The sequence below is a fragment of the Agelaius tricolor genome, unplaced genomic scaffold (assembly GCF_023055355.1).
Source record: "Agelaius tricolor isolate 1412-34295 unplaced genomic scaffold, bAgeTri1.0.p SCAF_146, whole genome shotgun sequence".
NCBI lineage: Eukaryota > Metazoa > Chordata > Aves > Passeriformes > Icteridae > Agelaius > Agelaius tricolor.
The window spans coordinates 67975-92416 of record NW_027269406.1 but is presented as its reverse complement, the minus strand read 5'-3'; the positions used below and the strand labels follow the sequence as shown (position 1 = coordinate 92416).

The window sequence follows — 24442 nt, the reverse complement described above, 5'->3', positions numbered from 1 at the left end:
ACGTGAGGAGCCCCCGCTTCCCACAGCAGGTACAGAATGGGGGGGATTTGGGGCATTTTGGGGGGATTTGGGGGGGTTTGGGGTCCCTGAGGGGCTTCAGGTGCGTGAGGAGCCCCCAATTCCCACAGCAGGTACGGAATGGGGGGGATTTGGGGCATTTTGGGGCATTTTGGGGGGATTTGGGGGGGATTTGGGGTCCCTGAGGGGCTTCAGGTGCGTGAGGAGCCCCCGATTCCCACAGCAGGTACGGAATGGGGGGGATTTGGGGCATTTTGGGGGGATTTGGGGGGGATTTGGGGGGGTTTGGGGTCCCTGAGGGGCTTCAGGTGCGTGAGGAGCCCCCGATTCCCACAGCAGGTATGGAAATGGGGGGGTTTGGGGGAATTTGGGGGGGTTTGGGGGGATTTGGGGGGTTCAGGGGAGTTTGGGGGAGATTTTGGGGGGATTTGGGGTGGATTTTCAGGGGATTTTGGGGGGGTTTTGAGGGGGGTTTTGGGGGGATTTGAGGGGATTTTGGGGGGATTTTTGGGGGGATTTCAGGGGATTTTGAGGGGGATTTTGGGGGGGATTTTGGGGAGGGGGAGTCGGGCTCTGCCCCATTTTGGGGTCCCTGCGCAGGCCCCGCTTCCCCCAGCAGGTGCAGAACGGGGCTGGGATTTGGGATTTTGGGGGGATTTTGGGGGTTTTGGGGAGGTTTTGAGGGATTTTTGAGGGGTTTTGAGGGATTTTTGAGGGGTTTTTGGGGGTGTTTTGGGGGGATTTGGGCGGTTTTTGAGGGGTTTTTGAGGGGTTTTAAGGGATTTTGGGGGGGGTTTTGAGGGGTTTTTGAGGGGGTTTGGAGGATTTTGGGGGGTTTTGAGGGGTTTTTGGGGCTGTTTTGAGGGATTTTGAGGGTTTTTGAGGGGTTTTTGGGGGCTGTTTTGGGGTTCAGGCCCCCCCTGAGCCCCTCGCCGTGTCCCTCCCAGTACTCCCAGTTTGCTGCCAGGCAGGAGCTGCTGCAGCAGCTGGAGGAGCTGCAGTTCCAGCTGTCGGACCAGTCCCTGCTGCTGCTGCCCGAGTACCACCAGCGCCTCGAGGTGGGGAAAAACACCCCAAAACCAGCCCAAAAATACCCCAAAATCACCCCAAAACACCCCAAAATCACCCCCAAACAACACCCCCAAAATCACCCCAAAACCAGCCCAAAATCACCCCAAAAATACCCCAAAATCACCCCAAAAACAACACCCCCAAAATCACCCCAAAACCGCCCCAGTCCCTGCTGCTGCTGCCCGAGTACCACCAGCGCCTTGAAGTGGGGAGAAACACCCCAAAACCAGCCCAAAATCACCCCAAAACCAGCCCAAAAACAACACCCCAAAAATACCCCCAAATCACCCCAAAAATACCCCCAAATCACCCCAAAAATACCCCCAAATCACCCCAAAATCACCCCAAAATCACCCCAAAAACAGCCCAAAAACAACACCCCAAAAATACCCCCAAATCACCCCAAAAATACCCCAAAATCACCCCAAAATCACCCCAAAATACCCCAAAACCCCTGGGATCCCCCCAGTCCCTGCTGCTGCCAGCGCCTCCAGGTGGGGACCTCCATTGACCCCTGTGTGACCTCTGTGACCCCAGTGACCCCAATGACCCCTGTGTGACCCCTATATGACCCCACTGACCCCCGTGTGACCCCCGTGTGACCCCCAGGTGCTCTCGGAGCTCGGTTACGTCTCGGGGGGCGCGGTGGCGCTGGGGGCTCTGTGTGTTCCCTGTGTCCCCTGTGTGTCCCTGCTGTCCCATGACCCCTGTGTGACCCCTGTGTGACCCCTATATGACCCCACTGACCCCTGTGTGACCCCCGTGTCCCCCCCCCAGGTGCTCTCGGAGCTCGGTTACGTCTCGGGGGGCGCGGTGGCGCTGGGCGGCCGCGTGGCGGCGCTGCTGAGCACGGAGCAGTTGGTGCTGACCGAGCTCCTGCTGGGCAATGTCCTGGCCCCGCTGCGGCCCGAGGAGAGCGTGGCGCTGCTCTCGTGCCTGGTGACCCCCGGCCGCGGGGAGCCCCCGCCCGAGGGGCTGCCCCCCGCCCTCGCTCAGGTGACACCGCCTGGGGGGGGGGGGGATATCGGGGGGTTTGGGGGGGATATCGGGGGGTTTGGGGGGGATATCGGGGGGTTTGGGGAGGATATCGGGGGGATATCGAGGGATTTGGGGGGATATCGGGGGGTTTGGGGGGATATCGGGGGGATATCGAGGGATTTGGGGGGGATATCGGGGGGTTTGGGGGGGATATCGGGGGGTTTGGGGAGGATATTGGGGGGTTTGGGGGGATATCGGGGGGATATCGAGGGGTTTGGGGGGATATCGGGGGGATATCGAGGGATTTGGGGGGATATCGGGGGGGTTTGGGGGGATATCGGGGGGTTTGGGGCACTTTGGGGGGGATATCGGGGGGTTTGGGGGGAATATGGGGGGTTCGGGGGGGATATTGAAGGGTTTGGGGGCGATATCGGGGGGTTCGGGGCACTTTGGGGGGGATATTGGGGGATTTGGGGGGCATATTGGAGGGTTTGGGGGGGGATATTGGGGGTGATTTTGGGGTGATTTTGGGGGTGATTTTTAGGTGATTTTGGGGTGATTTTGTGGTGATTTGGGGGTGATTTTGGGGGTGATTTTGGGGTGATTTTGGGGGTGATTTTTAGGTGATTTTGGGGTGATTTTTAGGTGATTTTGGGGTGATTTCGGGGGTGTCTGGGTGTGTTTCCCCCAGGCCCTGGAGCGGCTCTGGGGGTGATTTTGTGGTGATTTGGGGCTGATTTTGAGGGTGATTTTGAGGGTGATTTGAGGGTGATATTGGGGTGATTTGGGGGTGATTTTGGGGGTGATTTTTAGGTGATTTTGGGGTGATTTCGGGGCTCTCTGGGTGTGTTGCCCCCAGGCCCTGGAGCGGCTCTGGGGGTGATTTTGTGGTGATTTGGGGCTGATTTTGAGGGTGATTTTGGGGGTGATTTGAGGGTGATATTGGGGTGATTTGGGGGTGATTTTGGGGGTGATTTTTAGTTGATTTTGGGGTGATTTCGGGGGTCTCTGGGTGTGTTGCCCCCAGGCCCTGGAGCGGCTCCGCGCCGTCGCCGCCCGCGTGGCCCGGCTGGAGCAGCAGCGCGGCCTCGGGCCCGGCCCCGACGACTTCGTGGCCCAGTTCGGCTTCAGCCTGGTCCAGGTGGTCTACGAGTGGGCCAGGGGCATGGTGAGACCCCCAAAAACCGCCTAGGGACCCCCAAAAACCCCCTGGGACCCCCCCTGGGACCCCCAAAAACCCCCTGAGATCTCCAAAAACCCCCTGGGACCCCCAAAAACCCCCTGAGATCCCCAAAAACCACCTGGGACCCCCAAAAAACCCCTCTGGGACCCCTCTGGGACACTCCTGAGACCCCCAAAAACCCCTGGGATACTCCTGAGACACCCCCAAGCCCTGTGTCCCCATTGTCCCCCCCAAAGTCCCAATGTCCCCAATGTCCCCAATCCCCCCAATGTCCCCAATGTCCCCAATCCCCCCAATCCCCCCAATCCCCTCAGTGTCCCCAGTCCCCTCAGTGTCCCCAATCCCCTCCATGCCCCAAGTCCCCCCCGATCTCCCCAATCCCCCCAACGTCCCCAATCCCCCCAACGTCCCCAATCCCCTCAGTGTCCCCAATCCCCTCAGTGTCCCCAGTCCCCTCAGTGTCCCCCCCTCTCCCGTTTCCAGCCCTTTGCGGAGATCGCGCGCCTGGCGCCGGTGCAGGAGGGCTCGGTGGTGCGGGCGATCCAGCGGCTCGAGGAGCTGCTGCGGGAGCTGCGCCAGGCCGCGCGCACCGTGGGCGACCCCGCCATGGCCGCCAAGATGGAGGCGGCCGCCGCCATGATCAAGCGCGACATCGTCTTCGCCGCCAGCCTCTACACGCAATAAAGGGACACAAAGGGACACACGCGGGGGGGGACGGCCATGCTGGCTGCCATCCAACCCCCCCCGCGCCCCTGTGGTTCGGTCCAAGCAGCCCCAGACTCGTGTGGTTCTGTCCAACACCCCCCCGGATTCATGTGGTTCGGTCCGACCCCCCTGCGCTCCATTGGTTCTGTCCAATTGGCCCTGGATTCATGTGGTTCGGTCCGACCCCCCTCCAGAATCATGTGGTTCAGTCCAACCCCCCCTCGATTCGTGTGGTTCTGTCCGATCCCCCCCTTAATCTCTCGTGGTTCAGTCCCTTCACCTGCGCAGGCTTCGCTTCAACCCTTCCCTCCCCAACCGTTCCAGCCCTTACCCCCCCGTTTTTCCCGTGGTTCAGCCCATTCATCCAATTGGTTAAACCCCGGTTCCCCCCCTCCATTTTCCACATGGTTCAGTCCATTCACCCAATTGGTTAAATCCGGTTCCCACCCCCGTGGTTCAGTCCATTCATCCGATTGGTTAAACCCGGTTCCCCCCTCGCTCCGTTTCCCACGTGGTTCAGTCCATTCATCCGATTGGTTTAACCCGATTCCCCCCATCGCCATGGTTCGTTCCACCTCCCCCTCCAAATGGTTCCACCCATGAATCATCCACCCTGCGCCGGCCTCTGACGTCATCTCAATGCGCAGCAGTCGCGCCGCAGTGACGCCATCACCCCGCGCAGGCGCCGCCGCTGCCGTTCCGGGGCTCCGGAGCCCCCCATGAGCCGCCGCCGCCGCTTCGGGGACACCGAGGGCGCCCCTCGCGGCCAAGCGGCGCCGCCCGGAGCTGCCGGGGGAGCCCCCGCGCCCCGACGGTACCGGGAGCACCGGGGGTACCGGGGGGGGGCCGCTGAGGGGGGGGGGTTTAGGCCGCCAGAACGGGGAGTTTGGGGGGGAGGAGTCCCGGTGTGGATTTGGGGGGTCCCGGTGTGCATTTTGGGGGTCTCGGTGTTGATTTGTGGGTCCCGGTGTGGGTTCTGGGGGTCCCGGTGTGGTTTCCGGTGGTCCCACCCCCCCGTTTTCTTCCCCCCAGGCAGCCCCGCCGGGGTCGAGGCCGCTCTCGGGGCCGTGGCCGAGCTCTTTCCCCGCCGGCTGTTCGGGGACGCGCTGCCGCCGCTGGTGCTGCGCCATCAGCTCTACAGCCTGGTCAGGGACCGGACAGCGGTGGATCGGCACTTGGTGAGACCCCAGACCCACACCGGGACCCCAAAACCCTCACCGAGACCCCAAAACCCTCACCGGGACCCCCCAAAACCCACACCGAACCCCCCGTTGCCCCCCAGAACCGGCTCCGTGATGAGGGCCGGGTGCGGCTGCTGCACCTGGGGCTGGGCCCGGACACGCTCGGGGTCGTGAGCCTGGAGCTCTACCGGGAGAAGGTACCAGAAACATGGGGGGGGGAGGGGGACATGGGGACCCCCCCCTCAGTGTCCTTGGTGGTCACTGTGGTACCTCTGGTGACCCCTGACCCCCCCGGTGACCCCTCGGTGACCCCTGGGTGACCCCGGTGTCCGTCTGTCCCCCCGCAGGTGCTGGCAGCGGTGGCGGGGTCCCCCCGGGAGCCCCTGGTCCGGCGTTTCCTGGAGGCCGCGGTGGCCGCGAGCCCCGAGCTGGGCTACGAGCGGAGGGGGATGGGAGAGAGGGGGTTCAGGGACACGGACATCACGTACGGACAGACGGACGGACACTGGGACAGCCCAGGGATGGGAGAGAGGGGGTTCAGGGACAGGGACATCACGTACGGACAGACGGACGGACACTGGGACAGCCCAGGGATGGGAGGGAGGGGGTTCAGGGACAGGGACATCACGTACGGACAGACGGACGGACAGAGGGACAGCCCAGGGATGGGAGGGAGGGGGTTCAGGGACAGGGACATCACGTACGGACAGACGGACGGACACCGGAGGGACAGGGGCACAGCCTGGGGACACCCAGAGGGGCCCTGGGGACACGGGGATGGGGTTGGGGGTGTCCCTGAGGGGGAACGGGGCCTCCCTGAGGCGGATTTGGGGTCCCTGAGGGGGTCTTTGGGTGTCCCTGGGGGTCCCTGATCCCCCCATTTTCCCCTCCCCAGGCACTTGGTGAATTTGGGGTCCCTGGGTGTGTCCCTGGGTGTCCCTGGGGGTCCCTGGGGGTCCCTGATCCCCCCATTTTCCCCTCCCCAGGCACTTGGTGGCCGCGGGGCTCCTCACCGTCCGTGACGCCGGCAGTTGGTGGCTGGCGGTGCCGGGGGCCGGGCGCTTCGTGCGGGCGCTGCTGAGGGGTGAGTGACCCCCCCATGACCCCTGTGTGACCCCTGCGTGACCCCTGACTGACCCCTGTGTGACCCCTCAGGCCGCCGGGCCGTCCTGGCTCTCATCAAACGCTCCCGGCACCGCCAGGTTCCCCTCAGGGAGCTCGAGGGGCTCCGAGCCCCCCCTGGGGCTGCCCTGGGGGTCCCGTTCCTGCTGCACGACCTGCTGGGGGAGGGGCGGCTGCAGAGGTGAGTGACCAGTGGGTGACCAATGGGTGACCAATGGGTGACCACTGAGCCCTGGCTGACCCCTGGCTGACCTCTGACCCCTCTGGCCCCGCAGTGTCCCCACGGCCGCGGGCCCCCTGCTGCGATTGGCTGAGCCTTGACCTCTGACCTCTGACCGGACCTTCCTGAGGAGTTTTCTTCCCAAGTTTTTCTTCCCAACTTTTTGCACTGGGGCGTGGCCACGTCCGGCCACGCCCGTTTGGGGCGGGACTAATGCAGAGCAATTAATAATTAATAAATATCTGCTTTAGCCCCGCCCCCTCAGCGTTCAGCCCCGCCCCCCGCGGGCCGGGGGTACTGGGGGGGGGGTGGAGCCAAGTGCAATTAAAAATAAAGTTAATAAAAGACAAGTCAATAAAATGAAAATGAATAAAATAAAAATCAAGAAAACCCAGTGTCAATGAAATTAAAATCAATAAAACCCCAGAATCAATAAACCCCAAATCAATAAAATCCCAGAATCAATAAAACCCAAAATTAATAAAAACCCAATCAGTAAACACAAATCAATAAACCTCAAATCAATAAACCCAAATTAATAAAGACGGAAATCAATGAAACCCGAATCAATAAATCCCAAATCAATAAAATCGTTCAATTTCCAGAAATTAAACTTTTTTTTCAACCTGCGGGCCCCACCCCGCGCTGTCATTGCCCCTTTAAGGCCTCCCCTTTTTCCGCGCCGTCGCCGCTTTAAGAGCAAGCACCGCCCACACGCCCGGCGCGCGGCGCTTCCGGTGTCTCTTAAAGGGGCCGCGATGGGCGCGGGGCGGGCGCCGCCGCCGCCGCCGCTCTTCCTCCTCCTCCTCCTCCTCCTCCTGGGCCTGTTCGCCGCCGGCGCCGCCGCTCGATGGGTGGCGACCCCCGAGACGGTACCGGGACCCCCCCCGTCCCCTCCCCCCGGGTTAAAACCCCCCGGGAACCGCGCGGGGCTTCCGTTAGAGCGCCCCGCCCCCAGCCCCGGGATGGGGGCGGGACCGGGGAAACCCCGGGGAGACCCTGAGAGCCCCGGGGCCTTCAGAGACCCCACAAGGACCCTCAGAGACCCCCGAGACCCCTAAAAACCCCTCAGAGATCCCCAGAGACTCTGCCCAGAGACCCCTCCAAGGACCCCTCAGAGACCCCCGGGACCCCCCAGGGACCCTCAGGGACCCTCAGAGACACCCGAGGACCCCTAAAGAACCCTCAGAGACCCCCGGGGACCCCTAAAAACCCCTCAGAGACCCCCAGAGACCCCTCCAAGGACCCCTCAGAGACCCCCGGCACCCTCAGAGACGCCCCTGAGAGCCCCAAGGAGCCCCCCGGAGCCCCCCATCCCTCATCAGTGCCCCCCAATGTCCCCCTCAGGACCCCCAGGACCCCTCCCCAGCCTCCCCAGGACCCCTCCCCACCCTCCCTGACCCCCATTTTCCCCCATTTCCCCCCCGTTTCTCCAGGTGCGCCCCCGCGTTGTGCGGGAGCAGGTGCTGTGGGTGAGCGGGGGGGCGCAGCCCCCGGGGGTCCCGGCCCCCCCCTTTTCCCGGGGGGGCCCCGCCGTTGTCGCCGCCGTTCCGGGGCGGGGTCCACACGTTCCGGGTGCCGCTGCTGGCCGCGCCCGCCGGGGGGGCCCTGCTGGCCTGCGCCGAGGGCCGCAAGCGCTCGGCCGCCGACGTGGGGGCCAAAATCATCGCGTGCCGCCGCTCCCCCGACAGAGGTGCGGGAGGAACCGGGGGGCGAGGGGCTGGGAGGGCTTGGGGGGCCCTGGGAGGGGTCAGGGAGGGGCTGGGAGGGATGGGGGGGGATTTTTGGGGGGGCTCTGAGAGGGGTTGGGGGCGATGGGAGGGGTCAGGGAGGGGACAGGAGGGGATGGGGAGGGGTCGGAGAGGGGCTGGAAGGGATGGGGGGGTTCTAGGAGAGGTTGGGGAGGGGATGGGGGGGTCGGGAGGGGTCCCTGAGGGTCCCTGGGGAGCTCTCGGGGTCCCTGAGGGGGTTCCTGGGGTGCTCTGGGGGTACCTGGGGAGCTCTCAGGGTTCCTGAGGGGCTCTGGGGGGTCCCTGGGGGTCTCTGGGGGGTTCCTGAGGAGCTCTTGGGGTCCCTGAGGGGGTTCCTGGGGAGCTCTGGGGGTCTCTGGGGGGCCCCTGGGTGTCCCAAGTGTCCCTGAGGGGGTCCCTGGGGAGCTCTCGGGGGTCCTGAGGGGCTCTGGGGGGTCCCTGGGGGTCTCTGGGGGGTTTCTGAGGAGCTCTTGGGGTCCCTGAGGGGGTCCCTGGGGAGCTCTCGGGGGTCCTGAGGGTCTCTGGGGGATCCCTGGGGAGCTCTCGGGGGTCCCTGGGGGTCTCTGGGGGGGTTCCTGAGGAGCTCTCGGGGGTCCCTGAGTGGGTCCCTGGGTTGCTCTGGGGGTCTCTGGGAGCTCTTGGGGGTCCCTGAGGGGGTCCCTGGGGTGCCCTGGGGGGGGGTCTCTCACCTGTCCCCCCCCCCCACAGGTGCCACCTGGGGTCCCACGCAGGTGGTGGCCGATGGGGGGATATGGGGAGGGCTTGGGGGTCTCTGGGTTGCTCTGGGGGTCTCTGGGGGTCCCTGGGGTGCCCTGAGGGGGGGGGTCTCTCACCTGTCCCCCCCCTCCCCACAGGTGCCACCTGGGGTCCCACGCAGGTGGTGGCCGATGGGGGGATATGGGGAGGGTTGGGGGTCCCTGGGGGGGTCTCTCACCTGTCCCCCCCCTCCCCACAGGTGCCACCTGGGGTCCCACGCAGGTGGTGGCCGATGACGGCTGGGGGGGGGACGGGCTGAGCCTGGGGGCGCTGCTGGCGCCCGGGGGGGGGCAGGAGGTGCTGCTGCTCTTCGCCCGCTGCGCCCACCCCCCCCAGGCCTGCGGCCCCCCCAGCACGCTCCTGCTGCGCTCCCCCGACGGGGGGCGCTCCTGGGGACCCCCCCAGAACCTCTCGGACGTTGTGGGGGGGGAGGTGTTCGCCCCCGGGCCCGGCTCGGGCATCCAGGTGAGAGATGGGGGGGGTCTGGGGGGGTTTGGGGAGGTTTGGGGGGGATCTGGGGGGTATTTGGGGGGGTCTTGAAGGGGTCTGGGGGAGTTTGGGGGGTCCTGGGGGGCATTTGGGGGGCATTTGGGGGGTCTTGAAGGGGTCTGGGTGGTCCTGGGGGGCATTTGGGGGTGTTTAGGGGGGATCTGGGGGTCTGGGGGGTATTTGGGGGGCGTCTTGAAGGGGTCTGGGGAGCATTTGGGGGGGTCTTGAAGGGGTCTGGGTGGTCCTGAGGGTCGTTTGGGGGGGGTCTGGGGGGTATTTGGGGGGGGTCTTGAAGGGGTCTGGGGGGTCCTGGGGGGCTTTGGGGGCTATTTGAGGGGTGTTTGGGGGGCGTCTTGAAGGGGTCTGGGGGGATCTGTGGGTCTGGGGGGTATTTGGGGGGGGTCTTGAAGGGGTCTGGGGGGTATCTGGGAGGATCAGGAAGGGAATTTGGGAGTTTTGGGAGGGATCTGGAGGCGTCTGAGGGGAATTTGGGGGGTCTGGGTGCTATTTCGGGGGTGCTGAAGCAATCTGGAGGGGTTGAGGGGGTCTGCAGGAGTCTAGAGGGGGTCTGAGGGGGTATTTCGGGGGTCTTGAGGGGGTCTCAGGGATGCCCTGGGTGTCTCTGGGTGTTTTTGGGGGGGTCTCAGGGATGCCCTGGGGGTCTCTGGGTGTCTCTGGGTGTTTTTGGGGGGGGTCTCTGGGTGTTTTTGGGGGGTCTCTCACCCCCATTTCCCCCCCCAGAAGCAGCTGGCTCCGTTCCCAGGCCGCCTGGTGTTCTGTGGGCACGGCACCCTGGAGCGGGACGGGGTCTCGCTGCTGCTCAGCGACGATGGGGGGCGCAGCTGGCACCGGGGGGGGGGTCCTGCCCGCCATCCCCTTCGGGGCCCCCCGGCGCCCCCACGACTTCACCCCCGACGAGTGCCAGGTGGGGCTGGGGGCGCTTCTGGGGGCGTTTGGGGCTCCTTGGGGGCGTTTGGGGCTCCCTGGAGGGGTTTGGGGCTGGGGGGTTTGGGGATTTTGGGGCTGGGGATTTGGGGCTGGGGGGATTTGGGGTTTTGGGGATGGTGGGTTCGTGGTTGGGGGGATTTTGGGGCTGCCCCCTCCCCATTTCCTATCCCAGTGGGGGTTTGGGGCTCCTGTGAGTTTGGGTCCAAGGGATTTTGGGGCTCCCTGGGGCTGGGGTGGGTTTGGGGTCAGGTGGGGTTTGGGTTGGGGGATTTTGGGGCTCCCTGGTGCCGCCCCCTCCTCATTCCTGCCCTGGGGGATTTTGGGGCTGGGGGATTTTGGGACCAGGAGATTTTGGGGCTCCCTGGGACCTGGGTGGGTTTGGGGCTGAGGGATTTTGGGGCCAGGGGATTTTAGGACCAGGAAATTTTGGGTCTCCCTGGTGCTGGCCCCTTCTCATTCCTGCCCTGGGGGATTTTTGGGCCTAGGGGATTTTGGGGTCGGGAGATTTTGGGGCCGGGGGATTCTGGGACCAGGAAATTTTGGATCTCCCCGGTGCCGCCCCCTCCCCGTTCCTGCCCTGGGGGATTTTGGGGCTGGGGGATTTTGGGGTCGGGAGATTTTGGGGCCAGGGGATTTTGGGACCAGGAGATTTTGGATCTCTCTGGTACCGCCCCCTCCTCATTCCTGCCCTGGGGGATTTTTGGGCCTGGGGGATTTTGGGGTCGGGAGATTTTGGGGCCGGGGGATTTTGGGACCAGGAAATTTTGGATCTCCCCGGTGCCGCCCCCTCCCCGTTCCTCCCCCAGCCATGGATGGGTGGGGGTCCCACGTGCACCCCCCAATGTCCCCCCCAGCCCTACGAGCTGCCCGACGGCTCCATCGCCGTCAGCATCCGCAACCAGGGCTGGTACCGGTGCCGGTGCCGCATGCGGGCCCGCAGCTGGGACGGGGGCGAGTCCCTGTCCCCCGCCAGCGTCGCCCTGGAGCCGCAGCTGCCGGACCCGGCCGTGGCTGCCGGGGCCCTGGCGCTGCCCCAGCACCGGCTGGTGCTGTTCAGCAACCCCGCGCACGAGACCGAGCGTGAGCAGGGCAACGGGGACATTGCGGGGACATTGCGGGGGCATTGGGGGGATTGGGGACATTGGGGACATTGGGGGACATTGGGGGGATTGGGGACATTGGGGGGATTGGGGAAGCGGGGACAGTGGGGGACATTGGGGGACATTGGGGGGATAGGGGACATTGGGGGGATTGGGGAAACGGGGACAGTGGGGACATTGCGGGGGGATTGGGGGGATTGGGGACATTGGGGGGCTTGGGGAAACGGGGACAGTGGGGACATTGCGGGGGGATTGGGGGGATTGGGGACATTGGGGGACATTGGGGGACATTGGGGACATTGGGGACATTGGCGGGATTGGGGGGATTGGGGAAACGGGGACAGTGGGGGACATTGGGGGGACATTGGGGACACTGGGGACAGTGGGGGACATTGGGGGGATTGGGGGCAATGGGGAAACAGGGATAGCGGGGACATTGCGGGGACATTGGGGGACATTGGGGGCAATTGGGAAATGGGGATATCAGGGACAGTGGGGACATTGGGGAACATTTGGGGACACTGGGGATATTGGGGGGACATTGGGGACATTTGGGACATTTGGGGGGATTGGGGACATTTGGGGACATTGAGGACATTGCGGGGACTGGGGACACTGGGGACCTTGGAGGCATTGGGGACATTTGGGGACATTGCGGGGACAATGGGGGGATTGGGGACATTGGGGGCATTTGGGGGGGATTGGGGACATTTGGGGGGATTGGGGACATTGGGGACCTTGGAGGCATTGGGGACATTTGGGGACATTTCAGGGCATTGGGGGGATTGGGGACATTGGGGACACCAGGCAGGGGACACCGAGGGGCACATGGGGGGCACATGGGGGGGACACGGGGTCAGATTTGGGGGGACTTTGGGGTCAGGGGCTGTCCCAGCTCTGGGAGGGTCCCCAGGTTCCGCTTTGGGGGGGGTGAAGGAAGCGGCAGGGGGCGCGGCTTGTGTGTGGAGGGGCGTGGTCTGAGTGTGGGCGTGTCCCCGGCCGGTCCCGCCCCCAGGCGTGAACCTGACGCTGCGCTGGAGCTTCGACAACGGCACCACGTGGTGGGGGCAGGGCCTGCGCGTGTGGGAGGGGCCCAGCGGGTACTCGACGCTGGCGGCCCCGCCCCCCGAAGAAGAAGGCCCCGCCCCCTTGGTGTACCTCATCTACGAGAAGGGGCGGAGCCTCTCCACCGAGACCGTCTCATTGGCCACCATCAGCCTGTCGGGAGACCTCTGACCCCGCCCCTCGCGCGCGCAATAAAGGGATTGGTTCAGAGCCGCGCTGCGTCATCTCTGGGGGGCGTGGCCGGGCGATGGCGGGAACCGTCGCCATAGCGACGCGGGGGGCGGGGCTTCCACAGGGGCTTTCGCTCGGCGCGCGGCCTCCCTGAGGACCCTGCAGCGGGGCTGTCCACAGCGGTGCCTGAGCGGAGGCGCGCGGCCGGCGGGGCCGGTGCGGGGCAAGGCGGGCGGTGCGAGAGGCGGCGAGGGCGGCGCGGGAGGCTTCGAGAGCCCCGGGAGCGGCGGCGGGAGCGGCGGCAGGGTCGAGCCGGGCGCTCAGGCGATCGCCGCGGGCAGCCCCGCTCCCGGCGAGGGGCGAGGCCCCCTGAGCGCGCGCGGGGCCGGACCGGAAGTGACGCTCAGCCCCGCCCTCTCGGTCGCGGCGGTCGCAGCGTTCGGGGTGAGTCGGGCCCGGCCGGAGCCGCATCCGCCGCCATCGCCGCCCCCGCCGCCCATCGCCCGCTGCCCCCGCGCCCTCCCGCCCGCCCCGAGCCCCCCGCGCTCCCTTCAGCGCCCCGGGGCCGCCGCCGCCCCTCAGGGGCCGCGCCGGGGCCGCCGCCGTTGTGCGCTCCAAGATGGCGGCGCCGGGGGGCGGCCGGGGGGAAAGCGGCGGGAATGGCGGCGGGGGAACCTCGGGGGACCCTCACGGGGAACGGGGCGCGGGGCTCGGCGGGGCTCCGCTGATTCCTTCGGTGGTCCCGGTGCTCCGGGGATCGCTCGGTGCTGAACCGCCCCGGACCCATTTTCGGGGGGGATCTGAGGGTCCCGGGCCGCCGGTGGCCGCTCGGGGCTGGCCCCGGCCCCGCTCTCCGGGAGGGTTGGGGGTCCTGGGGTCCCCTCGTGCGCGCGGGTCCTGCTGGGGTCGGGGTCGGTGGTCCCGGGGCTGCTCGGTGGTCCCAGGGATGCTCGGTGGCCCCAGGGGTGATGTCGGTGCCCCGGGGTTGATGTCGGTGGTCCCGGGGTGGTGTCGGTGGCCCCGGGGTGATGTCGGTGCCCCGGGGGTGATGTCGGTGGTCCCAGGGATGATGTCGGTGGTCCCGGGGGTGATGTCGGTGGTCCCACGCGTGGTCAGTAGCCCCAGCAGTGGTCAGTAGCCCCAGGACACACATTGGTAGCCCCAAGGCCAATGTCAGTAGCCCCAGCGGTGAGCAGCAGCGCCGGGGGTGGTCGGTAGCCCCAAGGCTGGTGTTGGTAGCCCCAAGGCCGGTGTCAGTAGCCCAGGGGTGATGTTGGTAGCCCAGGGGTGATGTTGGTAGCCCCAGGGCTGATGTTACTGGCCCAGGGGTGATGTCAGTAGCCCCAGTGGTGACCAGCAGTGCTATGGGTGGTCAGTAGCCCCATGGGTGATGCTGGTAGCCCCAGTGCCCGTGTCAGTAGCCCATGGGCGATGTTGGTAGCCCCAGGCTGATGTCGGTAGCCCCACTGGTGAGCAGCAGTGCCATGGATGGTCAGTAGCCCTAATGCTCATGTCGGTAGCCCCAAGGCCCATGTTGGTAGCCCCAAGGCCCATGTTGGTAGCCCCATGGATGGTCAGTAGCCCCAATGTTCATGTCGGTAGCCCCAAGGCCCATGTTGGTAGCCCCATGGATGGTCGGTAGCCCCATGGCTGATGTTGGTAGCCCCATGGATGGTCGGTAGCCCCAATGCTCATGTCGGTTGCCCCAAGGCCCATGTTGGTAGCCCCAAGGCCCATGTCGGTAGCCCCATGGATGGTCAGTAGCCCCATGGGTGATATTGGTAGCCCCATAGATGGTCACTAGCCCCAAGTCTTGTGTCAGTAGCCCCATGGATGGTCAGTAGCCCCAGAGCCCCTGTCAGTAGCCCCATGGACGGTCAGTAGCCCTATGGGTGATGTCGGTAGCCCCAAGGGCGATGTCGGTAGCCCCAGTGCCCGCGTTAGTACCCCCATGGATGGTCAGTAGCCCCAAGGCCATGGTCAGTAGCCCCATGGATGGTCAGTAGCCCCCATGGATGGTCAGTAGCCCCAATGCCCATGTTGGTAGCCCCATTGCCCCTGTCAGTAGCCCCATGGATGATGTCGGTAGCCCCATGGATGGTCAGTAGTCTCATTGCCCATGTTGGTAGCCCCAAGGCTGATGTCAGTAGCCCCAAGGCCATGGTCCCCAGCCCCATGGATGGTCAGTAGCCCCATTGCCCCTGTCAGTAGCCCCATGCCCCGTCCCCAGCCCCATGGATGGTCACTAGCCCCAATGCCCCTGTCAGTAGCCCCATTGCCCGCGTTGGTAGCCCCATTGCCCCTGTCAGTAGCCCCATGGCTGATGTTGGTAGCCCCAAGGCTGATGTTGGTAGCCCCATGCCCCGTCCCCAGCCCCATGGATAGTCAGTAGCCCCCATGGATAGTCAGTAGCCCCCATGGATGGTCAGTAGCCCCATTGCCCCTGTCGGTAGCCCCATTGCCCATGTTGGTAGCCCCATTGCCTGTGCTGGTAGCCCCATTGCCCCTGTCGGTAGCCCCATGGATGGTCAGTAGCCCCATGGATGGTTGGTAGCCCCAAGGCTGATATTGGTAGCCCCAAGGTTGATATTGGTAGCCCCAAGGCTGATGTTGGTAGCCCCATGGGTGATGTCGGTAGCCCCATTGCCCCTGTCGGTAGCCCCATGCCCACATTGGTAGCCCCATGGATGGTCAGTAGCCCCCATGGATGGTCAGTAGCCCCAAGGCTGATATTGGTAGCCCCATTGCCCCTGTCAGTAGCCCCATTGCCCCTGTTGGTAGCCCCATGGATGGTCAGTAGCCCCATGGATGGTTGGTAGCCCCAAGGCTGATATTGGTAGCCCCATGGGTGATGTCGGTAGCCCCATTGCCCACATTGGTAGCCCCATGGATGGTCAGTAGCCCCATTGCCCATGTTGGTAGCCCTGTGCCCTGTCCCCAGCCCCATGGATGGTCAGTAGCCCCCATGGATGGTTGGTAGCCCCAAGGCTGATATTGGTAGCCCCATGGGTGATGTCGGTAGCCCCATTGCCCACATTGGTAGCCCCATGGATGGTCAGTAGCCCCCATGGATGGTTGGTAGCCCCAAGGCTGATATTGGTAGCCCCATGCCCCTGTCGGTAGCCCCATTGCCCATGTTGGTAGCCCCATGGATGATGTCGCTAGCCCCATGGGTGATGTTGGTAGCCCCATGCCCCATCACCAGCCCCATGGATGGTCAGTAGCCCCAATGCCCATGCTGGTAGCCCCAAGGACCATGTTGGTAGCCCCATGGATGGTCACTGGCCCCATGGATGATGTTGGTAGCCCCAAGGCTGATATCGGTAGCCCCATGCCCCCATCCCCATCCCCGGTGCCGCCATCCCCGCAGGAGCAGCCGCCGGTGGCCGCCATGGCGGAGAACGACGTGGACAACGAGCTGCTGGACTACGAGGATGACGAGGTGGAGAACGCGGCGGGGCCCGACGGGGCTGAGGCGGCGCCCAAGAAGGACGTGAAGGGCTCCTACGTGTCCATCCACAGCTCGGGCTTCCGCGACTTCCTGCTCAAACCCGAGCTGCTGCGCGCCATCGTCGACTGCGGCTTCGAGCACCCCTCCGAAGGTGGGGCCCGGGGGGCTTGGGGGGGTTTGGGAGCGTCCCGAGGGGATTTGGGGGGTTTGGGATCATCCTGAGGGGATTTGGGATCATCCTGAGGGGATTTGGGGGGTTTGGGGCTGCTCAAACCCGAGCTGCTGCGCGCCATCGTCGACTGCAGCTTCGAGCACCCCTCCGAAGGTGGGGCTTGGGGGGATTTGGGGGGTTTGGGAGCATCCTGAGGGGATTTGGGATCATCCCGAGGGGTTTGGGATCATCCTGGGGGGTTTGGGATCATCCTGAGGGGTTTGGGAGCGTCCTGAGGGGTTTGGGATCATCCTGGGGGATTTGGGGGTTTGGGACCGTCCTGAGGGGATTTGGGATCATCCTGGGGGATTTGGGATCGCTCAAACCCGAGCTGCTGCACGCCATCGTCGACTGCGGCTTCGAGCACCCCTCCGAAGGTGGGGCCTGGGGGGATTTGGGGGGATTGGGACCGTCCTGAGGGGTTTGGGATCGTCCTGGGGGAATTTGGGATCGTCCTGAGGGGGTTTGGGATCATCCTGAGGGGATTTGGGGGCTTTGGGATCATCCTGGGGGGTTTGGGGCTGCTCAAACCCGAGCTGCTGCACGCCATCGTCGACTGCGGCTTCGAGCACCCCTCCGAAGGTGGGACCCGGGGGGTTTGGGGGGATTGGGACCGTCCTGAGGGGTTTGGGATCGTCCTGGGGGGATTTGGGATCGTCCTGAGGGGGTTTGGGATCATTCTGAGGGGATTTGGGGGGTTTGGGATCATCCTGGGGTGATTTGGGGCTGCTCAAACCCGAGCTGCTGCACGCCATCGTCGACTGCGGCTTTGAGCACCCCTCTGAAGGTGGGGCCTGAGAGGGTCTGGGGGGGTCTGACACCATCCTGAGGGGATTTGGGATCATCCTGAGGGGTTTGGGATCGTCCTGGGGGGTTTGGGATCATCCTGGGGTGATTATGGCTGCTCAAACCCGAGCTGCTGCGCGCCATCGTCGACTGCGGCTTCGAGCACCCCTCCGAAGGTGGGGCCTGGGGAGTTTGGGGGGATTGGGACCATCCTGGGGGGATTTGGGGGGATTTGGAACCATCCTGAGGGGATTTGGGGGCTCTGGAACCATCCCAGGGCATTCTGGGACCATCCCAGGGGTCTCCATGCCCCACCCAGGGATCTCTGGGGATCTCTGATCCCCTCCCAGGGGTCTCTGATCCCCTCCCAGGGGTCTCCGTGCCCCTCCCAGGCCCTGACCCCCCCCTCCCCTCATTTTGCCCCCCAGTCCAGCACGAGTGCATCCCCCAGGCCATCCTGGGCATGGACGTGCTGTGCCAGGCCAAGTCGGGCATGGGCAAGACGGCCGTGTTTGTGCTGGCCACGCTGCAGCAGCTGGAGCCCGTCACGGGCCAGGTATGGGGCTGGGGAGGGGTCTGCAGGGTATTGGGGAGGGGGCTGGGGTCATTGGGGAGGGGGCTGCAGGGTTATTGGGGAGGGGGCTGCACGGCCGTGTTTGTGCTGGCCACGCTGCAGCAGCTGGAGCCCGTCACGGGCCAGGTACGGGCTGGGGAGGGGGCTGGGGGCATTGGGGAGGGGTCTCAGGGGTTGAGGAGGGGTCCCAGGAAATGAGGAGGGGTCTCAGGGATTGGGGAGGGGTCTCAGGAAATGAGGAGGGGTCTCAGGAAGTGAGACCCAAGGCTGACCCAAGGAAGTGAGGAGGGGTCTCAGGCATTGGGGAGGGGTCTCGGCAATGAGGAGGGGTCTCAGGGGTTGGGGAGGGGTCTCAGGAAATGAGGAGGGGTCTCAGCAATGGGGAGGGGTCTCAGGAATGAGGAGGGGTCTCCCATCCACGTCCCCAGGTGTCGGTGCTGGTGATGTGCCACACCCGCGAGGGGGCACTGGGGAAGGGTCCCAGGAATGGGGAGGGGTCTCAGGGACTGGGGAGGGGTCTCGGAATTGAGGAGGGGTCTCAGGCATTGAGGAGGGGTCTCAGGAATGAGGAGGGGTCCCAGGAAGTGAGGAGGGGTCTCCCATGTATGTCCCCTCAGGTGTCGGTGCTGGTGATGTGCCACACCCGCGAGGGGTCTGGATTGGTCTCAGGGATTGAGGAGGGGTCTCAGGGGTTAGGGAGGGGTCTCACGAATGAGGAGGGGTCCCAGGAACTGAGGAGGGGTCTCAGGAATTGAGGAGGGGTCTCAGGAATTGAGGAGGGGTCTCGGCAATGAGGAGGGGTCTCAGGCAATGAGGAGGGGTCCCAGGAATCGAGGAGGGGTCTCCCATCCCTGTGTCCCCCCAGGTGTCGGTGCTGGTGATGTGCCACACCCGCGAGGGGTCTGGATTGGTCTCAGGGACTGGGGAGGGGTCTCGGGGATTGAGGAGGGGTCTCGGCAATGAGGAGGGGTCTCAGGCAATGAGGAGGGGTCTCAGGAATTGAGGAGGGGTCTCAGCAATGGGGAGGGGTCCCAGGAATTGAGGAGGGGTCTCCCATGTCCCCCCAGGTGTCGGTGCTGGTGATGTGCCACACCCGCGAGCTCGCCTTCCAGATCAGCAAGGAGTACGAGCGCTTCTCCAAGTACATGCCCAGCGTCAAGGTGGGGCTGGGGGCGTCCTGGGGGCCTTTTGGGGGGCTTTTGGGGGGTCCTGAGGGGATCTGGGGGGTCCTGAGGGGATTTGGAGGGGTCCTGAGGGCCTTTTTGCGGGTCCTGAGGGCCTTCTGGGGGTCCTGAGGGGATTTTTGGGGCTCCTGAAGGATCTGGGGGGGTCCTGAGGCCTTTTGGGGGAGGGTCCTGAGGGGATTTGGGGAGGGTCCTGAGGGGATTTTTGGGGGTCCTGAGGGGATTTGGGAAGGGTCCTGAAGGGCTTTTTGTGGGTCCTGAGGGCCTTTTTGTGGGTCCTGAGGGCCTTTTGTGGGTCCTGAGGGCTTTTTGGGGTCCTGAGGGGATTTGGGGGGGTCCTGAGGGCCTTTTGGGGCATCCTGAAGGGATTTGTGGGGGTCCTGAGGGCCTTTTGGGGGGCTCCTGAGGGGATTTGGGGGGGTCCTGAAGGGATTTTGGGGGGTCCTGAGGGCTTTTTGGGGGTCCTGAGGGCTTTTTGTGGGTCCTGAGGGCCTTCTGGGGGTCCTGAGGGGATTTTTGGGGGTCCTGAGGCCCTTTTGGGGGTCCTGAGGGCTCTGGGGGGCTCTAAGGCGTCACCGGCAGTTTTGGGGTGCGCGCCATCGCTGCTGCCTCTGCTGGGGCTGCTCCTCACAGATTTTGGGGTGTCCCTGACACAGGCGTTGGTGCTTTTGGGGGTCTGTCCCTCACAGATTTTGGGGTGTCCCTGACACAGGCGTTGGTGCTTTTGGGGGTCTGTCCCTCACAGATTTTGGGGTGTCCCTGACACAGGCGTTGGTGCTTTTGGGGGCTCTCTCGGATTTTTGGGGTGTCCTTGGTGCAGGTGTTGGTGTTTTTGGGGGGTCTGTCCCTCACAGATTTTTGGGGTATCTGGCACAGATTTTGCTGGTTTTGGGGTCTCTCCCTCACAGATTTTGCTAGTTTTTGGGCGATTTTGGCGGTGTTTTCGGGGGTCTGTCCCTCACAGGTTTTTGGGATATTTTAGGCACAGATTTTGCTGTTTTTTGGGATATTTCTGGCACAGATTTTGCTGGTTTTCGGGGCCCTGTCCCTCACAGATTTTGCTGGTTTTTGTGTTATTTTCGGTTCAGATTTTGCTGGTTTTTGGGGCGATTTTCGCTGTGTTTTGGGGTCTCTCCCTCACCCACATTTTTGGGGTCCCCCTGCTTTAGGTGGCGGTGTTTTTCGGGGGTCTGTCCATCACAGATTTTTGGGACATTTCTGGCACAGATTTTGCTGGTTTTGGGGTCTGTCCCTCACAGATTTTGCTGGTTTTTGGGATATTTCAGGCACAGATTTTGCTGGTTTTTGGGATATTTCAGGCACAGATTTTGCTGGTTTTTGGGATATTTCAGGCACAGATTTTGCTGGTTTTTGGGGTCTGTCCCTCACAGACTTTTGGGATATTTTAGGCACAGATTTTGCTGGTTTTGGGGGTCTGTCCCTCACAGATTTTGCTGGTTTTTGGGATATTTCAGGCACAGATTTTGCTGGTTTTTGGGATATTTCAGGCACAGATTTTGCTGGTTTTTGGGATATTTTAGGCACAGATTTTGCTGGTTTTTGGGATATTTCAGGCACAGATTTTGCTGGTTTTTGGGATATTTCAGGCACAGATTTTGCTGGTTTTTGGGATATTTCAGGCACAGATTTTGCTGGTTTTTGGGCCCTGTCCCTCACAGATTTTGCTGGTTTTTGGGATATTTTAGGCACAGATTGTGTTGGTTTTTGGGGTCTGTCCCTCACAGATTTTGCTGGTTATAGGTGGCGGTGTTTTCGGGGGTCTGTCCATCACAGATTTTGCTGGTTTTTGTGTTATTTTCGGTTCAGATTTTGCTGGTTTTTGGGCGATTTTGGCTGTGTTTTTTGGGGTCTGTCCCTCACAGATTTTGCAAGTTTTTGGGGTCAGTCCCTCACAGGTTTTGGGTTACAGGTGGCCGTGTTTTTCGGGGGCTTGTCCATCACAGATTTTTGGGATATTTCTGGCACAGATTTTGCTGGTTTTTGGGATATTTCTGGCACAGATTTTGCTGGTTTTTGGGATATTTCAGGCACAGATTTTGCTGGTTTTTGGGATATTTCAGGCACAGATTTTGCTGTTTTTTGGGACATTTCTGGCACAGATTTTGCTGGTTTCTGGGCCCTGCCCCTCACAGATTTTGGGTTACAGGTGGCGGTATTTTTCGGGGGCCTGTCCATCAAGAAGGACGAGGAGGTGCTGAAGAAGAACTGTCCCCACATCGTGGTGGGGACGCCGGGCCGGATCCTGGCCCTGGCGCGCAACAAGAGCCTCAACCTCAAGCACATCAAGCACTTCATCCTGGACGAGTGCGACAAGATGCTCGAGCAGCTCGGTGGGCGGGGGTCCCTGGGGCTGGGGAGACCCCCGGGGTACCCCCAAAATTCCCCTGAGACCCCCGGGTTACCCCAAAATTCCCTGAGACCCCTGGGTTACCCCCAAAATTCCCTGAGACCCCCGGGTTACCCCCAAAATTCCCCTGAGACCCCGGGTTACCCCCAAATTCCCCTGAGACCCCCGGGTTACCCCCAAAATTCCCTGAGACCCCCGGGTTACCCCCAAAATTCTCTGAGACCCCCGGGTTACCCCCAAAATTCCCTGAGACCCCCGGGTTACCCCCACATTCCCCTGAGACCCCCGGGTTACCCCCAAAATTCCCCTGAGACCCCCGGGTTACCCCCAAAACTCCCCTGAGACCCTAAAATCCCCTGAGACCCCCGGGTTACCCCCAAAATTCCCCTGAGACCCCCGGGTTACCCCCCAAAATCCCCTGAGACCCCCGGGTTACCCCCACAATTCCCCTGAGACCCCAAAATTCCCCTGAGACCCCCGGGTTACCCCCAAAATTCCCCTGAGACCCCCAGGTTACCCCCAAAATTCCCCTAAGACCCCATTATTGCCCCCCTGACCCCCCAAAATTCCCCTGAGACCCCCATTTTCGACCCCATTTTCACCCCAGATCCCCAAATTCCCTTTCGACCCCATTTTCCCCCCCATTTTCACCCCAGATCCCCCCCCAGGCCCCCCATTTTCCCCCCAAACCCCCCCTGATCCCCCAATTCCCCCCCAAACCCTCCCAATTTCCCCCAAACCCCCTTGACCCCCCATTTTTCCCCCCAAACCCCCCCAGACCCCCCGTTTTTCTCCCTAATTCCCCCCTGACCCCCGTTTTCCCACAATTTCCCCCAAACCCTCCCATTTCCCTCCCAATTCCCCCCAATTCCCCCCCATTTCCCCCAATTCCCCCCTGACCCCCAATTTCCCCCCCATTTTCCCCCGTTTTTCCCCAATTTCCCCCCTGACCCCCGTTGTTCCCCCCAAACCCTCCCCATTTCCCCCAGTTTCCCCCCTGACCCCCGTTGTTTCCCCCATTTTTCCCCCAATTCCCCCCATTCCCCCCCTGACCCCATTGTTTCCCCCATTTTTCCCCCAATTCCCCCCATTCCCCCCTGACCCCCGTTGTTCCCCCCAAACCCTCCCCATTCCCCCCCATTCCCCCCATTTTCCCCCCCATTTCCCCCCATTTTCCCCCAATTGCCTCCAATCCCCCCCTGACCCCATTGTTTCCCCCCATTTTTCCCCCAATTCCCCCCTGACCCCCGTTGTTCCCTCCATTCCCCCCATTTCCCCCCCATTCCCCCAATTTCCCCCATTTCCCCCCAATTCCCCCCAATTTCACCCCAAACCCTCCCAATTTCACCCCAAACCCTCCCATTCCCCCAATTTTCCCCCCTAACCCCCACTGTTTCCCCCCTCTCTCCCCAGACATGCGCCGGGACGTGCAGGAGATTTTCCGCATGACGCCGCACGAGAAGCAGGTGATGATGTTCAGCGCCACGCTCAGCAAGGAGATCCGCCCCGTCTGCCGCAAGTTCATGCAAGATGTAATTAGCATAGCCCCGCCCCCTGCTCCCTCAGCCCCGCCCCTGCTCCCTCAGCCCCGCCCCCTGCTCCCCAGCCCCGCCCCTGCTCCCTCCGCCCCGCCCCCTGCTCCCCAGCCCCGCCCTCTCCTCCCTCAGCCCCGCCCCGCTCCCTCCGCCCTGCCCCTGCTCCCCAGCCCCGCCCCTGCTCCCTCCGCCCCGCCCCTGCTCCCTCAGCCCCGCCCCTGCTCCCTCCACCCCGCCCCCTCCTCCCTCCGCCCCGCCCCTGCTCCCCAGCCCCGCCCCCTGCTCCCTCCGCCCCGCCCCCTCCTCCCTCCGCCCCGCCCCTGCTCCCCAGCCCCGCCCCTGCACCCTCAGCCCCGCCCCCTGCTCCCTCAGCCCCGCCCCCTGCTCCCTCAGCCCCGCCTCTGCTCCCTCAGCCCCACCCCCTGCTCCCTCTGCCCCGCCCCCTGCCCCCTCAGCCCCGCCCCCTGCCCCCATCCCCCTCTGCCCTTCCTCCTTCTCCTCCTCCTCCTCTGCTCCCGTGGAACAAAGACCCCCCCCGGGAAAAGCCCCACCCCCCAAAAAATGGGAGCCCCGCCCCCCCCAAAAATGGGGACCCCGCCCCCCTCATCAATTCCCGTGCCCAGGCAGGATTTGGGGTGCCCAGGCAAGCTCAGGGGGTGCTCAGATGGAATTTTGGGGTGCCCAGGGAGGTTTTGGGGTGCCCAGGGTGGGGTTTGGGGTGCCCAGGTGAGCTCAGGGGGTGCCCAGGTGAGCTCAGGGAGGTTTTTGGGGTGCCCAGGTGAGCTCAGGGAGGTTTTGGGGTGCCCAGGGGGTTTTTGGGGTGCCCAGGGAGGTTTTTGGGGTGCCCGGGGAGGTTTTGGGGTGCCCAGGGAGGTTTTGGGGTGCCCGAGGATGTTTTTTGGGGTGCCCGGGCGGGGTCTCAGCACCTTTCCCCCCCCCAGCCCATGGAGATCTTCGTGGACGACGAGACGAAGCTGACGCTGCACGGGCTGCAGCAGTACTACGTCAAACTCAAGGACAACGAGAAGAACAGGAAACTCTTCGACCTCCTGGACGTGCTGGAGTTCAACCAGGTCTGGGGGGGCAGCACCCCGAAACCTGCCCCGAAATTCACCCCAAAATCCCAGGGGAGCCCCCGAAATCCGCCCCGAAATCTGCCCCGAAATCCCAGGGGAGCCCCCGAAATCTGCCCCTGGATGTGTCCCCAAAATCCCAGGGGAGCCCCTGAAATCTGCCCCTGGATGTGCCCCCAAAATTCCAGGGGAGGCCCCAAAATTCACCCCAAAATCTGCTCCAAAATCCACCCCAAAATCCCAGGGGAGCACCCCAAAATCCGCCCCAAAATCCACCCCAAAATCCCAGGGGAGCCCCCGAAATCTGCCCTGAAATCCACCTCAAAATCTGCTCCAAATCCCAGGGGAGCCCCTGAAATCTGCCGCGAAATTCACCCCAAAATCCACCTCAAAATCTGCTCCAAAATTCACCTCAAAATCCCAGGGGAGCCCCCGAAATCCACCCCAAAATCCACCCCAAAATTCACCTCAAAATCGCCCCAAAATCTGCTCCAAAATCCCA

The 24442-nt window shown here is 63.5% G+C and overlaps 4 protein-coding genes across 4 annotated transcripts in view; all 4 read left to right on the top strand.

Moving 5' to 3' along the window:
• The window catches only part of SKIC2 (SKI2 subunit of superkiller complex), a 33053-nt gene extending 29030 nt beyond the window's left edge, over positions 1–4023 (top strand). Inside the window, 4 exon segments of the mRNA XM_071420523.1 lie at positions 966–1076; positions 1867–2085; positions 3095–3235; positions 3734–4023. Of these exon segments, the coding sequence (XP_071276624.1) occupies positions 966–1076; positions 1867–2085; positions 3095–3235; positions 3734–3934 (672 nt within the window). The 3' untranslated portion in view covers positions 3935–4023.
• A 361-nt stretch (positions 4024–4384) lies between these two features.
• Positions 4385–6868, top strand: WHR1 (winged helix repair factor 1). Its single transcript, XM_071420525.1, is given in 8 exon segments — positions 4385–4713; positions 4715–4769; positions 4988–5133; positions 5238–5333; positions 5484–5620; positions 6123–6220; positions 6292–6439; positions 6534–6868. Coding segments are annotated over 8 exon segments (765 nt in total). The 5' UTR covers positions 4385–4674; the 3' UTR covers positions 6580–6868.
• A 1086-nt stretch (positions 6869–7954) lies between these two features.
• NEU1 (neuraminidase 1) lies at positions 7955–12797 on the top strand (the record flags this gene model as incomplete). Its single annotated transcript, XM_071420522.1, is given in 6 exon segments — positions 7955–8171; positions 9185–9450; positions 10216–10335; positions 10337–10399; positions 11277–11502; positions 12538–12797. Coding segments are annotated over 6 exon segments (1113 nt in total), but the record flags the coding sequence as incomplete, so codon positions are not given.
• A 247-nt stretch (positions 12798–13044) lies between these two features.
• On the top strand, positions 13045–24435 carry LOC139586846 (spliceosome RNA helicase DDX39B-like; the record flags this gene model as incomplete). The annotated part of the gene is made up of 7 exons (XM_071420503.1): positions 13045–13202; positions 16129–16360; positions 17635–17762; positions 18848–18940; positions 21132–21315; positions 22746–22864; positions 23809–24435. Coding segments are annotated over exons 2-7 (1362 nt in total), but the record flags the coding sequence as incomplete, so codon positions are not given.
• Positions 24436–24442: the final 7 nt, after the last annotated feature.